Raw genomic sequence first — 16,413 nt, forward strand, 5'->3', positions numbered from 1 at the left:
GGGATCAACAACCTTTCAGAAGTGGTGCCCTGAGTCTTCATTTATTGCCTCTAATTTAAGGTTTCGCGTGCCAATAATACACGTTAACGTTTTTAGAAGGTCTCTTTTGATAAGTCTATAATATATAATTAAACTATTGTTGTATGTAAAGTAAATGAGGTTTTAAAAATGTTTAAGAAGCTTCATTTAAAATTAAATTAAAATGCAGAGCCCTCTGGAACTGGTGGCCAAGACCTGGGCAGTGTGAGTGCCACTGAAAATCAACTCGTGTGCTGCCTTTGGCATGCGTGCCATAGGTTGTCTACCACTGCTTCAGATCATTAATGAAGATATTGAACAAAAGTGGCCCCAGGACCGACTCTTGGGGCACTCCGCTTGATACCAGCTGCCAACTAGACATAGAGCCATTGATGACTACCTGTTGAGCCCGACGATCTAGCCAGCTTTCTATCCACCTTATAGTCCATTCATCCAGCCCATCCTAGTTGTGCTGGGACTTATAATCACTTAAAATCTTTTGTAGTTAGTACATTTGTTTGTTTATTCTACCTGAAGCAGTGAATTTGGTTTGAAGTGCGTGTCAGATGCTCCCCTTGGGATAACAAGCCTGGTACATATCAATTTCTTTGTTAAATTGATGAACTCATATAAGCTTGCAGAGTCCAACGTGCATAACTGGACATTGCAAGACGGAGGTTCCTAAGCTTATGTCTGGGAGCGGAGATATTGAGTAGTGTCATTCGGTTGCACAATCCAAGCAGCTTTCATGCTAGAGACAGTGTGGGGGTTCTCACAGCAGAGCAGGGTAAAGCTGGCTCCCAGAGTCGAGGATTGGAGTCACGTCGCCAATCCCCAGTACAGATAACACCACAGTGGCACAGCGAGCAGGGTGTATAGACAGTTTTTTACTTCAAGTGAAGTTCAACAAACTTTAAGCACTGATATTTGTGATTTTAAGTGAGTCTTAAGTGCAGTGGCTAAGAACAGTCAGGAGGAGGTAGCAGTTTTGCTACTTTCTGTTTGCTTATTTTGAGAAAGGGAAGTAAGAACGGGAAAGCAGGAAAATGAGTGAAAGCAGTGAAGTGATTGCGAAGCCGGAGCTTTTTAGGATGCAGGTTGCAGAAAAGGCGCTGGAGCACCAGAGATTATTACAACTGAGAGAACTGGAGCTAAAAGGAAAAGACAGAGAAAAAAGACAAAGAAAGCAAAACCACCAGCTTGACCTGCTAGAGAAGCAGAACCAGAACCCCCCAACCCCAAAGAGTCCCATCACTCCAAAAATCCACAAATGGGAGCACTTATGTCCTGCATACAGCGAGGAGGACGATCCTGCTGCATATCTGACTACCTAAGGCTGTGTGTAAGATGTGAAATCCCTGATGATAAGAGAGTTCCTACCCTGATGGTGAAATTAACTAGCAAAGCTCAGAATGTATTCAGTGGAATCCCCATTGAAGATGCTTTAGACTATTGTCAATGTAAAGATACTGTTTTGCGAAGTTTTCAGATTACCCCTGAAACAGAGAGAGGTAAATTTAGGAATCTTAAGACGTATATTGGGTGGAGTAAAGGGGAATATGTAAATAAAATGAAAGATGAGTTGGGAAAACGGGGGAGGAGTAAAGAAGTGGCAAGTTTTGAAGGAATGTTGGCTCTCGCTGCGCAAGAGCATTTCCTAAGCATCTGTAAGGCTGATGTGAAGCGGTGTCTGTGGGATAAAGATGTAATGACTGTGGATGAGGTGGCTTTTTTAGCCGATGCCTTTGAACAGACTCAGGCATCTACTGAGGGCAGGCCACAGAAAGAGGGGTTTAAAACTGGTGGGACGAGAGGATCCCATTTTGCCCCTGAGAAGAGGGTTGGGAGCCTAAACATTCTCTTACCCAAAAACATCCTTCAACTGCTAACCCTCACCCCAAACCTCCTGGAAAAGCAGAAGGGCCCAAAAGGTGCTAGCAGTGTAATTTCACTGATCACCTGAGGAATAAATGCCCTGTGCTTGCAGGAAGCAGGCAACCAGCAGCCCATGCTAGTTCTGCTGTCCTCATTGCAGAAACCCCCCAAGCAATGAAACCTATCACATTGGTTCTGTGAGGTTAGCCTCTGCAGATCCAAATACAGAGCATGTTAAGGCTGTCCAGATTAATGGCAGGGAACACTTTGGGCAGAGGGTTATAGAGGCCCCGATCTCTCTGGTTAAGCAGAGTGTGGTCCCAAAGGCCAGTATGTTGCCTGGCCAAATGGCAGAGATTGTGGGGGTGAGCGAAAGCAGATTGCTTATACCTAGATCTCATAGAGCTGGAAGGGACATTGAGTCCAGCCCCCTGCCTTCACTAGTAGGACCAAGTACTGATTTTTGCCCCAGGTCTCTCTCCAGGTAAACAATTCCAGCAGCATTTCTACCTTTTGTTACAGACATTAATAAGCAACAGCTGCATTTTGTTTATTCATAGGTTATTTTGAGTTTTTTTTATATTTTTATTTAGACTATAGTTTACATTCCATATTTAACATACGGTCGCAACAACAACAAGTTCTTTTTCACTCGCCTTACACAATTTTCGCTTTTACAAATCTTACATTATTAGGGTAACAGCTGGCCTGACGCTTGCTCACAGGAGAGACTGTTTCCATTGAAATCCCCTTCAAATGCCTGTCAGTTCTTGCTTTACTTTTACAGTTGAGACCAATTCCTGCATGGCAGCTGGAGGCAACACCGCATCAGGAAGGGATGGGGGTGCAATGCCTGCCAGGGAGAGAACTGTCCAGGTTGTTAGCTGCCAGCAGGTTGCAGCTGAACCAGAGGCAAACCCAGCTCCAGGGAGCAGAGAGAAATGTGTCCCAGAGGAGAGCCCAGAGATGGGGCAGGGGATCTCAGAAACCACTGAGGTGGGTGCAGATCCCTGTCACTCTGTAACACAGGGAAGCAGGGTGCTTCTAAGTATGGGAGTGGCTGAGACTAGCTCCTTTCCAGCAGAAGGCAACATGCCCTCAAGAAAGGTGTTGTCAGTGATTAAGTGTTCTAGTTGTTAGCTAGGAGAGTTTTGTAGTTGAACAAGGGATAGACCACCTCTCTAGGGAGCCCAGAGGAATGTGTCTTAGGAGGGGCCCAAAGGAGGAAACTGGGGGAGGAACAGGGTGGGGGTACACTGGTCATTTGGGAGAGGATGCCCAGGACACAATGGCTGAGTCAGCATCTGTCCACCCAGGCACTCAGTTTTGAGGGGGAAACTGTGTGACCGACTTCCTGGAGGGGAGCAGTCACACAGCTGACTGCTCGGGGACAGAGAACGGGGTGATGGAGGGTACCCCGATCCAGGTCCCAGTTTTCCAGCATGATATTTCTGAAAAGTTTTTGGAAAGTAACTGTGTCTCTTTACATCAAGATGCAGCTCCAACGCCTGGGACAGCAGAGGAGTTGAGACCAGGAAATTGCCAGGTGGTAGTTTGTGAGAACACAAATGACCCAATTGACAGAGAAGGAGGTGTTTTCCCCCAGGCTGGTGAGACACTGACAGCAGTTATGGAAAAGCTGCTGGGAAAAGGTGCTTTTGGTCAAGGGGTGAACACACCTACCCAGAGAGCACAGCTCATAGCCATCTAGGAGGCAGGGGAGGACTCAGTACTGGGAGGGGGAAACGCAGAGTAACGCCAAAAGGGAGCTGGATTTTCTGCATATGTACAGTCCTGGGATTGGGAGATCATTCCCCAGAGGGTCAGCCAATGTCCAGGATCCCCCTGGACCCCTATCTTGCTAGACCCAGAGGCACCCCCAAAATTCCAGAAACATGATTACATTAAGAGCCCACACAGAGGGGAACACTGGAGAGAAGGAAAAGCCAGTGACTGATTACATGGGAGAGAGTCAAAGGACACGATGGGTAATGAACAAACTAACCTCAAACTAGAATATCTGAGCAGAGGGTGTGGTATCATAAAGATAATTGTAAACGTGCATCTGAGATAAAAATGTTGGCATTAATGTTAAGTTTTGGGGATAAGAATTTTGACACGGATGTTAAACCTTATGATAATGCTACTTTTCAATTAATACCTGTAAACAGACCACAGCAGAGAAACCATAACAAACCTGGTTTGCTGGGTGAGGGGGAAACTGAGGCACGCTGCCTCATGGCCTTAATGCCTGGATGCCAAGAGAACTGTAACACAAACTGCCTTTGAGACTCTTGGAGTAAACTAAGGGGGCAGGTGTGACATTCTGTACCTTGGGGCAACACTCTGCGCCCCCATGTTCATCCTTATATGACTGTGTGGTATCCAAAGCAAAGTTTTTCGTGTCGAGTGTCTTCGGAAGGCTCATGACACACTGAGCATTGTTGTTATAGTGATGTTATAGGTTCTAATTTCATGTATATAGTTATGAGGCTGAAAATGTGTCTTCATGGCTTAAAATAAGCCCAGGCAAAACTCTCCAAGAGCAGCAGGTCAGTTCACTCTTCATCAGGACAGGTATGGGACAAACCCAGCCCAGCCCCCCAGGAACATAGGACACTGGCCTAGGCAGCAACAAAGGATTTGTTGGACTCTTGAGTGAGTCACCCCCCTTCTCTGGGTCAGTTTGGGTCTGCAGTGAGGTAATGCTCACCTGACCCTGAAGAGATGAAGGAATGGGGGGTAAAGCCAAGAGGGAAGAAAGAACATGATAAAAGGAAGAGACGTTTGCCAGGCTCTTCCTCTCTCCTCCACCTCCATCTACAGATATCACCACCAAGCCACTGAAGTGCTGATCAAAGGGCAGAGCCTGACTGAAGGGCAGCCAGCCAGTCTGTGGTGAGAAGCATCTAAGTTTGTCAGGGCACTGAAAGATTAGCTTGGAATGCGTTTCGCTTTTATTTCATTAGACCAAATCTGACTTGTACTTTGACTTATAATCACTTAAAATCTACCTTTTATAGTCAAGAAATGTGTTTGTTTCTCTTTACCGGTGAGTTTGTTTGATGTGTGCGGTAAATCTGCTCAGGTTGGCAAAGGCTGGCGTGTATCTACTTTCCATCGCTGAAGTGGTGAACCAATTAATAAATGTGCACTGCCCATCTTGAGCAGGGCAAGATAGTATATTCCCGGGGTGCTCCCCTTGGCCCATTCCACTTCCCATATCATCTCACACTTCCCTTGGCCCATCCCCCACTCCTATGCCATCTCAAATGCCCTTTGGCCCATCCCCCCTTCCCTTTGCCCAGCCCCCTCTCATGCCATCTTACGCTGCCCTTTGCCCATCCTGCCTTCCCATATCATCTCTCGCTCCCTTTTGCCCATCCCGCCTTCCCATATCATCTCACACTCCCCTTGGCCCATCACCCACTCCTATGCCATCTCAAATGCCCCTTGGCCCATCCCCCCTTTCTTTTGCCCAGCCCCCTCCCATGCCATCTCACGCTGCCCTTTGCCCAGCCACTTCTTCTACCACAGGGGTAGGCAACCTATGGCACAGCCGCCGAAGGCGGCACGCGAGCTGATTTTCAGTGGCACTCACGCTGCCCAGGTCCTGGCCACCAATCTGGGGGGCTTTGCAATTTAATTTTAAATGAAGCTTCTTAACCCTTTTAAAAGCCTTATTTACTTTACACACAGCAATGGTTTAGTTCTATATTATAGACTTAGAGAAAGAGACTTTCTAGAAACGTCACGATGTGTTACTGGCACCTGAAACCTTAAATCAGGGTGAACAAATGAAGACCCGGCACAGCACCGCTGAAGGGCTGCCGACCCCCCACCATCTCAGGCTTTTCTCTCTTTCACACTAACACCTCCTCTCTCGCTTATCCCCTCTTCCTTTCACACTCGTCAATTCTTTCGCCCTCATCCCTTTTCTGTCTGTCTCCGGTCCCCATGATGAGCGGGTTACTTTCCCCGCAGCTCTTTCCTTTCCTGGCCCCGGTGCTGTCAGTGGAAATTCTCAGCCGCGCTCCCGCTTCCCTCGGCGCCTCCCTCCCGGGTCCGCCCCGCTCCTATAAAGCGCCGGGCGCCGGGCGCCGCTGGCTCATTCCTGCCCCGGACCCCAGCCCCAGCTCGGAGGGAGCAGCCGCCTGCCCCCATGACGGCTCCAGAGCGCAGCCAGGACCCCGAGAGCCACCTCCAGGCCGGCTCCAAACGCGCCTGCCCCTGTCGGAGCCTGGACTGGTGCCTGCTGCTGGGGCTGTGCGCCCTGGGCGCAGCGTTCCTGGCGCTCGCCTTGTTCTCGGCCTGGAGGGTCCTGCCCCGGCCGCTGGAGACCCCGGAGGCTCCCCTAGCCTCGTCCAGAATGAGAAAGGTAAAGAGGGTGGCGGGGAGACGTCTGTCCAGCCCACGGTCCCGTCTGTCTGCCAGCGACCGGGGCCCCCTTCTGTCTCCCTGCCCACAAGGCAGGGGTCTGTGTGTCCGGCTAGGGAAGTCCCCCCTCCCCTTCTGCCTGTCTGTTCCTGGCAGCCTGGGGATCTGTCTCTCTGGGGAGAGGAGGGTCTGTTTGCCTAGCCCAGCCGGGTGGGCTCTGTGGGTGTGGAGATAGTGGGGGTAGAGTCTCTCCTCTTGGTTCGCTGTCTGTCTCCCTTCCATGTGGGGTCCCCCTCTCCCACTTTCCATACTAGACCTTTGGGGAACCCTCTCCAACACTTTAGGTGTAAATACCCAAGTGCACTGATTGGACAGCCACTGCTTAATCTCCTCACAAGCAAGGAGCTGTACGCTGAGGAAGGGTGGCCTAGGGGGTAGGGTCCTGGCCTGGGCTGTGGGAGACCTGCGTTGAATTCCCAGCTCTGCCACAGACTGTCTGTGTGACTCTGAGCAAGTCACTTCATCTCCCTGCCTCAGTTTCCCCATTCTCCTATGTCACAGGAGTACTGGGCAGTGTTCAGATGCTACAGGTGAGGGAGAAGGATGGTGTGAGGTAGCTGATTCTTAATTTTAGGGCACAGTGGGTGATTTAGGGATGTGACACTTTGAGCCCTAAATCTTCTGTCAGCTGCAAGTAGTTGCTTTAGGTTTCGCCGCAGATCGTGCCAGCTAAGCAGGACTGGGAGCAGAGGTGCTGGAACAATTAGTATAGTGGGTGATGCTGAGAGCCGCTGACCCAAACTGTAAACCTTGTATGTAATGGAAACCTCTTCAAGCTGGGAGCAGCACCCCTAGTTCCATCACCTATGACCGGGACTCCATTTAACCCAGGGATCGACTTGCCACCATGGGACCCAATTTCTAGAGGTGCTGGGTACTTGTGACACAAACTGACGTCAACAGCGGCTGCAGGCATAACTTGAAAACCAGGCCTGGGACGTCACAGGAAAACAACAGCCCAGAAACCCCAGTGCCCGCCTTTGCAAAATGTCACTCTGTGTGACCGTCAGGCCGCTGGAAAGTCCTTTTCTTTCCCAGCTGACAGCATCTTGGCTCTCAAGTTCTGCATCTCAACTTCCCCAAAAGTTTGCATGCGCCCGGGTCCTGCCTTTGAGTCTATGTCCGTTGGGTCTAATTTAAATTCTCTAGTTGGTGCTGTCATATTCACTAAGGTGTTGGGGCTGGCGTTGGGGAAGGGGGAAGAGAAATAGTATTTTGTCTGACCCTTGCAGAAAACAACTGGTCTCTGAGCATTGTCAAGTGTATCTTTTTTTGTAAAACAAATCCTCTCTTTTCCTCTTTTCAGGAGGCTGGTGCCCAGATGATGCCCACAAGCGGTGAGTATTTTACAGTTACTTGACATTAATGGCTCCTGTTTTCCCTTTCCTGAAGGGGGAAAAATGGGAGTTTGGGGACCTAAATACTGTTGAGGATCTGGGATGGGAGACTGATATGTCGTTTGCGTCATTGACGTACATAAACCAATGCATCTGCTGTCTGCCTGTGGCAGGATACCAATGGGCTGGATAATTCCCCATGCTCCACCTCATCTGTCCATCAAAGGAGACTCCAAAACTCATGCTGTTTGTACAGTACGGAAATCTGTCTCTGGCATGCTGCAGATCTAAGCGGGTTTGAGCTGGACTCCCATCCAACTGAGCCAGTGTTCATTTAATCAGGTTTTGGGTTTGCATCTGAAGAAGTGGGTTGTATAGCCCACGAAAGCTTATGCTCAAATACTTTTGTTGGTCTCTAAGGTGCCACAAGTGCTTCTGTTCTTCATTTAATCAGGGGTGCTCTAGCCTCTAAGCCAGAACCCCAGACCACATTACGCTTTGGATGCAATGCCAAGCCCAATTCTTGTCTACTCCTGCTCCTTTAGGCAAAAATCCCGTACAGGGAGTAGGGTGCTACCTTCACTGTCTTGACTAAATTCACACTCTAGTTATATTCTGCTGACCTAAACCACAGACATACTTTCCGTTGGATAAGTGAGATCCCCCATTTGCTTCCTCTCTGAAACTGCTGGGTGGCTGTCACAGGAGTATTGTGAAGCGTTCAGACATGAAGGATGGTGTAGGAGGAAGGCGTAAGACAATGATTGTTAAATTCAAGGGCACAATGGATGATTTAGGGAGGTGACCTAAATCACTTGTAGATCTGTTCTGCTCCACCCCAGAGGTGGCAGCATTTCCATGGGAGACAGAAGTGATTCTGAAGTATAAAGCTGGTGGAGTCCAGCAGTGAGTGCTTTTGAGATCCTCTGGGTGAAAGAGCCATAAAACAGATGGTGAGGTGGGGCTGATTTGGTATTTCACCTAACCACGAGAATGCTGGGGGGTTCTCCAGCCTCCTGACTTGGACAAATGCATCGTTACAAAGCTGTGTGGATATATTTCCCAGCCTCCAAAGAGTAAATTGTGGCTTTTTCTCTCCTAGCAGTGATTGCTTGCTGCTGTATATTTCAGGAGCACCTCACCCCTCCTAGAGTCAATGACAGTTGTCTTGGTTACACATGCTTGGGAGAATCCAGTAGAGAGTCTAGAAATGAGGCGCTGTGACCATATAGGATACTGACTCTGCCTAAAGGCTCCATTAAGGCAGAGCATAAAGAGAAGGCCGTGAAGATAGAAATCTAGGCTGTGTTGCCAGCAGCGGACCCTAGAGAGTGCTTCAGCTCTGAATACATTGTTCATGGCTCACGCGAACAAGAGTCCAGACCACTAGATTGACATGAGTCGTGACAGCGTATTCTGCAGCACGTGACCTTCTCCTGCCTATGGGAGCAGGAAGGAAATGGTTTCACTGCTTGCAAAATTAAAACCAGATGCGGAGAAGTCGTAAGGCAGCAGTCCCAGCATGAAGGAATGCCTGTAAAGCCCCCTGGCTCCGATCCATGAGCTTGTACTGGGGCTGGATCGCAGGTCGACATAACACAGGGCTCTGCAGTAGGATGGCACCATCCTGCATGGAGAAATCCATGAGCTGAGGATTGGGGTGAGGATGTGTTGTCTAGTGGTTAGACAACCCCTGCCGCTAAAGGAGAATCTCTCATTAGCTCTCGTCAGTCAGTGCAGAGCCGGACACACAGTTGAGCAGTTAAGAATCCATCCAGCAGAGATCACTGTGGTGCATGCGTTGACTAGCCAGGTCACTCGCACACTCCCATACTTCGCAGGCCTCAGCTCTTCTATCGCCCTTTTCATCAGGGCTTTGCAAAGGGCGTGATCATTCTCCCCATTTCACAGCTGGGGAAACTGAGTCTTTATCCTCGCCTCTTCAAAGATGACTAACATGCCTTCCCTCTTCTACCCTGTTTCTGCAGCTGTAATCAAGGACAGTGTAATGGAGTTCGATCATCTCCAGGGTATTGATGGAGTGGTTTTGAGCTCCCACTTCGACTACGATCACATTTTGCACACGCTGGAGGTGAAGGTCGGCGGCCTCTATTTTATCTATGCCCAGCTTGCTGTCAAATGCGTTGGTGATAAGTTATCTTGCAGCAAGCCGCAAACAGTCAAACTGATCATCTACCGGCAGTCCAGGGGCACCCGCAGCCCTGTTCTGACCATCTCTCTGCATTTGTCCTCCAATTTTGAAGAAACCATGTCCAAGTTCTCGGCGGTTCTGCGACCTCTGAAAAAAGGTGACTTGCTCTATGTGAAGATGGACACTAATAAAACAGACATCGAGAACTGGCAGCTGGACCAAACCGACAAAAAAGACAACTTCTTTGGCCTCTTTAAGCTACCTAGTTCTGCTGAGTCAGCAGACCAGTAGGTGGGAGCAAGGACCTCTGCGGTGGGAGTGGCAGTCAGTATATTGTCTTTGGTTCTCTTGGACTCTCTGCTAGAGGTTGTGGAGGGTAGATTCCACCTAGCAAAATTCCCAGGGTAACAACCAGCAGCAGACACTGGGAAAACACGGTGTGTTGCTAGTTTTGGCACGATACTGTCGCTTTGAGTGGCGACAGCTGGTTTCCATTTGAAGCAGGACTGAAAGGGAAGGAACACACTGTGAGGCACGCTTGCCACACCGAAGAACTGGCGTGGGTCTGTTTTTAGCGATCAGTGATATTTATTATGATGTGTTTCTTTAACATTCTGTAATTTATTGTAAGCAACTGGGAGATTGAATGAACGGTGCTGTTTTTTTTTTTTTATTTGTGCGTGGGGGTTGCTTTAAATGTTGACATGGACAGATATATTTCCATTGGGGCACACAGCAACCTTAATATTGATGTAATAATTCCCGTGACTGTCAGCATTGTGATTATCCGAACATTGCTGCACGTGGTATTAGGCCATCCCTTTGGTCTTATGGTGGCTAGTGTATGGTGCTGATCAGTGTGGTTTAGCCATTGCCCACTGTTGGCTGGCATTGCAACTGCTCAGTCATGTGTCATAGGCCCTATATTGCTGAAAGCTACTGGAGATTCTCTTTTAGTAGAAGTAGATTGAGGCCTGTTCTTCTGGAGTAGAAAGGTCTGAGATCTATCTGAGCTTGTCACCATGAAGCCCTGAGAGGCAACAGATTTGTTACAAGAGGGTGTTTGCCTACTCATTATATTTTGCATTCTGGGATTATGTATCTTAAAGCAGAGAGAGTCAGCATCTGTGTGGCCCCTCCCCCCAAAAATTTACTACTAAAAATACACTTATGAAAATGCATCTGTTTGAAACTTAATTGGAAAGAGTCCGTTTAGAATTTAAGCAGCCTTCTGCTATGCTCCTAAAATTGGGGCTTACTCACTAGCACAATGTCTCGTCAATTTCCATTTCCTGGTTGTGGTGTTAGCTCAGGGTGGAAATTGACTAGCAGGTTTCCACTGTACAATCTGAGTGACGTGTAAACAGCGTAAATGGGATTATTAAAAAACGTATTTAATCCCTAATAGTCACTTGGCCGGGGGTCGCAAGAGCTTTCACGGGAGGCTTCCTGAGTTATTTAAGAAGATTGTGATTATTTTTAAAGCAATTTAGAGATGCTTAAATTAGCAGATACAACAGTTGCCAAGTTTCATGACCTTATCACGAGTCTTAGGATATTTAGTCCTTTTCTTAAAGCCCCAGGCTCTGGTGTCATGTGAATGCATCAATGTCTCAGGAATCGTTTTAACAGAAATCAATCCTAGCTCTAGTTTGTGGAGAAATGCTGGAAAAAAGTGGCCCTCTAAAGTGCAAAATCCAGAAAGCAAATAAAACTAATTCCAATTTTATTTATATCCTTTTAAAATCTCCTGATTTTTTTTTCAGCCAAGCGCACAATTTTGGTGCAGCCTGACTTGTGATATTTTGAATGCTTGGGATTGGTAACCCCTGCACAGAGAACTACAGTCATGTCAATAACTTGACTTCAAACTGCACTTCTCAAAGGCTCGGGTCTATCACTGCAATAGCATTACTCAGAGTAAGATACTATTCTGCACGCAGAAAGTGAGCAGTGCTGGCTCCTAAGTTATTGGGGCCCTGATCTTTTTATTAAAGGAGATGAGACTGCAGCTCACCTTGACTTCAGCTGGAGTTGGAGGAACTTTGCACTTCTGGAATAAAGACTTCCATAGCTCAATGCTGTTTTCTTGCATTCATGCTCTTCCGAACCCCTTAGGTAAAGCAACAGTGGTTCCAGACCCGTGTGTTTTTAATACACTGTCTGTGAAAACTTGTCTGACATTCAGATGTATGCATTTTCTTCCTCCATACTGGGGTATATTTAATATATGACTATACAGTTTAAGTATTTATTAGCAATACATTTTTATTTCCAACCAGTGGATTAACCCACAAGAACTAATGTAAACTCAGTCATGAGTGAGTTTAGAGGAGTAGTTTCTTAACCTTTTCCATCCTTTACAAAAAGCATCTAGGAATTCCCTTTCCTCTCGTCCTAAGGAGTGTAAAAGGGTGTGACCCCATAGGCAGAGAACCTCTGATTTTAGGACACTTGTTCTCTGGTGGCTGGATATAACTTGTTCTCATTTATTTAAATAAGGCTCGAACCACGTGCATGGGAAGAGCTAAGACTCAGGTGTATTATTGTCATATATGCTCTAACTTGTTTTGTAAAAACACTTCTCGAATATATATACTATATATTTAGTATGCACTTTACATTGCTTATTTATTTTGATACAGCAGTTAAAATGGACGTGTCCATCAATAATAAACTATTTATACTCGAGAGTCCTCTTGAGCGTGCACTGTATTTTATAATCTGGTTTCTTTGATCCTTTTGGGCCCAACTCTCCAGTCGTACTATTGGAAGGAGGGATGTGAGTTGAGGTAGATCAGAATCTGCTTTTCTGTGTTAATTATCCAGCAGATGTTTCCGTCCTTTGGAAAAAGCCGCACTGTCTAACCCAGCCTTTCTCCGCTATCGCCCGGTGGTCGGTTAAAATTCAGTTTGGCCTTAGATCTAAAGAACTAAGTCCAGTAATGAATAGCCCTGGATTGGTCTGGGGAGATGGAGCCTATGCGGCTTTGTAAGTTTGTCACATGGCCAAAACTTTTACTGGTACCTTTGCTTCTACATCTCCAACCAGATGGATCTTGAGCTTAACGCTTAAGAAGTGACCTCAGTTGGAGCCCGTGGGTGCTGACCACTTAGACAACAAGGGCCTGATTTTCACAGTTGGCTGCTAAATTCAGTGCCTGCTGCTGAAAATGTTGGTCTCCGCCATCCCATGGTGAGGGACAGAGCTAACTCCCAAAGGAATCCTTTGCTCTGCCCTCTTCCATTCACCCTTCGAAAAAAGACTCAAAATTGTTCTTGTTATCTTGGTGCAAATCGGAGCAACTTCATTGCATTCTATGGAGTTGCTCCACAGCTGCCCTGGGGTAAAAGAGAGCAGAATCTACCCCATGGCTACTTCTCCCAACCTCCTGGAGGTTTTTTTCCTATTTTAAAACTTGAGTGACATTCCAGAGTTGTGGTCCTCTTATGGTCCATCCATAGGAGGTTACCCAACAGTTGATCGGGAGGTGCAGGGAGGGAGGGGGAGGCGCTGATCGGTGGGGCTGCCATTGAGTGGGAGGTGCTGGGAGCAGGGTAGGAGAGATGATGGGGGGCTGCTGACATATCACTGTGGCTCTTTGGCAATGTACACTAGTAAATTCTGGCTCCTTCTCAGGATCGGGTTGGCCACCCCTGGGCTAAGGGCTTTGGCTAGGCAGCAGGGGCAACCATAAGCCGGTCACATCCTCAAATTCCAAACTAGTCTCATTGAAATAAGGTGGTATTGGGCTGTTAGGAATACAGTCCTGTCCTGATAATGCCTGTCATCACCAGATAAAGACCGTTAAAGAAAACTTAGTTAGTCTGGCAAGAAATCACTTCTCAAAAGTTGTGGTTGTGAAACCCTCAGTTCTGTATGTTTTATCTTTATTTGGGCAAAATCTGTTAGTCTTTAAGGTGCCACCGGACTCCTCTTTTGTGGATACAGACTAACACGGCTTCCCCCGCAATACTTGACACTTTTCTCTTGTTAAGCTGTCCGGTTCTCTTATTGTTTCTGTCTGCCGTATAATTAATTTTGCTAGGTGTAAGTTAATTAGGGTAGTGGGATATAATTGGTTAGAGAAGTACATTACAATCTATTAGGACTGGCTAGATAGATTTCAGTAGAATGATTGGTTAAGGTGTAGCTGAGAATCACTATATAAATTAGGGGCAAACAGGAAGTAAGTTGGGATTCGAAAATAAGGAAAAAGGAACTTGGATTTAAGCTTTCTGGAAGTTCACCCCAAAAAACATCGAATTGTTTGCACCTTCGGACTTCGGGGATCGTTGCGAGAAGGAGCAGGGAAGTGGGAGGGTGAAGGAATAGGCCCTCTAACACTGCTTTGAACCGTTCCCGAGTGGTGAACACAGGACCGATGTGTCCCCTCACCTGGCCTTCAGGTTTGGAACTGGCTTATCATGGTACATCACAGCCTGACGCACTTGGCACCTCAGCTCAAGGGTGTGACATCAGGCCCCCTAGCCTACCCATCACAGGGGAGCTCCCTGCACAGCAGGGAGGAGATGGAGACAGGCGCTGCGGTCACAGCCCCAGATGCACATATCCTTCCACCCTGTCTGGTGGAAACTGACATGAGCTCAAGGCCAGAGGCATCTCTCTCTCTGTCTCTGCGTCAGCGCCACCTCCTCGCTCCCTCCTAAACAATAACAAGGGAAGTCTACACAACAACCCACACAAAGCTAACCACATCCCTAGCGGTGACAATGTGAGCTCCAATGTAAGACTCCTGGCTTCACTTGCTTGGGCAAGAAGCTTCTCTACCCCGTGCATCAGTTTCCCTAGCTGTTGAGTAGGGAGAACAATCCGTCCCCTTGTTCAGACTGTAAGCTCTTCATGTTGCTTGCTATGTGTCTGTACAGTGCCTGGGATGTTGGGGATCTTGCTTTTGCTAGGGCACTCGAAGCATTGCCGTGATGCAAGGATTGGTGGCAGAGGGGGCACACACTGAAAGGTTTAGCATCTCTTCCCCTGAAGTTCCCAGAATGAGTGGGAGTCCAGTTCCCAGCAGGCCATTGCAATGCAATGGTTCTGTGGAAACAATGCTGCCCACATGTGACGGCGCCAGAGTGACATGCAACCTAGTACTGCTGCTGACTGTTTAGAGGGGAATTCTGCTTTAACTTACATGGTGGCGGCTTGGGGGTTTGGATCAGGCTTGTAACCATGCTTCCCTGTAAAAGTGATTTAATATCAGAGTATTGGGAATACAGCCGAGGACGAGCTGCGTTCAGAGCTTCCAGCTACTCCAGTTCTGTCCCCTCCCAGCAGGGGGTGCTGTAGGGATGGCTGGGTGCTGTAGTGTGGAAGCAAAAGTGCTGGGTGTTTGGGAAACCCCTCTGTGCCTCAGTTTCCCCACATATAAAAGGGACAATGCCAACTCTCTTGTGAGGGTTGCACGGCATTAACTTTTTCTCATCTGGCGATGGCAAAGCTCTAAATCCCATGAGCTGGAAGGGTTGGGACCCAACCCCCGCCTCCCACCCGCCACCCACCTTTGACAGCAACGCTTCCCAATTGCACAACGCTTTCCCGTCTTCCTGACCCGTAGCTGGCAGCCGATGTGGTTTGAGGCCTTTGCGCCTGGCAGACGCCTCTGTTCCATTCCACTCCTCACAGCATCTACCGCCCTGGGCAGACCAGGGAACAGGCTGGGGATGTAGAGCCGATTGCATCACGCCACATTGCTAATGAAGTCGAGGCTTTCAGGCCAAAAAATCATATCCTGTTGGCTCAGCCAGAGGGGCAAAGCTGAGCAGTTAGAGACCAGGAAAGGAGGCGAATGGGTCGGAAATGGCTCATTTTTAAAAAGTGGCTTTTTTGATTAAAAAAGTCTGGAATTTTTCTGTGTGTGTGTGTGTGTGTGTGTGTGTCGGGGGGGGGAAGCTGAAATTGCAAAAAAAAAATTAGCCTTTTAATATTTTTTCTTTCCTTTCCCCCTTGTGGTTTCCTTCCCCTTCACATCTTATCTTTATCTCTTTTTTGACTTTTTTCCTCAGATCCCATTTTTCTTGCTGAAAAACCAGATGTTAATTCGAAGATCTCATTAAAAAAAAACTTCCAAGGGGGTTGGAGCAGAATAGAAAATGGAGGCAGCAAAAAAACCCAAAAATCAACCCCCCCCCGCACAACCCAAAATTGGGTCAATTTTAAACTCCACTAAATGAACATTTGGAGAATTTTTCATCCCTCCCCGCCGGTTGTTTTTCTCTTTTCAATTACTTTTTTTTGGGGAGGGGGGTAGCATGGGGGGAATTGAACTCTTCCCCTCTGCATTTCCAGGCTGGATGGTAATTCTGGGTAAATAGGGGAGGTGATCAATGCGGCTGAGAAATGAAGCGGTGACGTCAGCCATTCTGCTGCTGGGCCAACAGGGGGCAGCACTGAGGTGGGCGGGGCAGTTAGGAGCTAGAGGGTGTGGGGAGGTTTCCCTTGTGGGTGGACTCCAGGGCGTGCTACGCGGAGTAGGTCTCATCCCAGCCGCAGTCAGTTTCTCAGCGCACAGGGCAGAGGCTGTAAGATGGAAGAGCAGAGGTGGTGAAGCTGAGTCCTCTCTGCAAGCAACA

The 16,413-nt window shown here is 47.9% G+C and overlaps 1 protein-coding gene across 1 annotated transcript; it reads left to right on the forward strand.

Annotated features, from left to right (window-relative positions):
• Positions 1–6,055: 6,055 nt before the first annotated feature.
• LOC127035544 (uncharacterized) lies at positions 6,056–12,510 on the forward strand. Its single transcript, XM_050925553.1, has 3 exons — positions 6,056–6,271; positions 7,637–7,667; positions 9,656–12,510. The coding sequence occupies exons 1-3, from the start codon at positions 6,056–6,058 to the stop codon at positions 10,108–10,110; spliced, it is 702 nt and encodes a 233-aa protein (XP_050781510.1). The 3' UTR covers positions 10,111–12,510.
• Positions 12,511–16,413: the final 3,903 nt, after the last annotated feature.

This window comes from Gopherus flavomarginatus, chromosome 16, assembly GCF_025201925.1.
Source record: "Gopherus flavomarginatus isolate rGopFla2 chromosome 16, rGopFla2.mat.asm, whole genome shotgun sequence".
NCBI classification, from domain to species: Eukaryota; Metazoa; Chordata; order Testudines; family Testudinidae; genus Gopherus; species Gopherus flavomarginatus.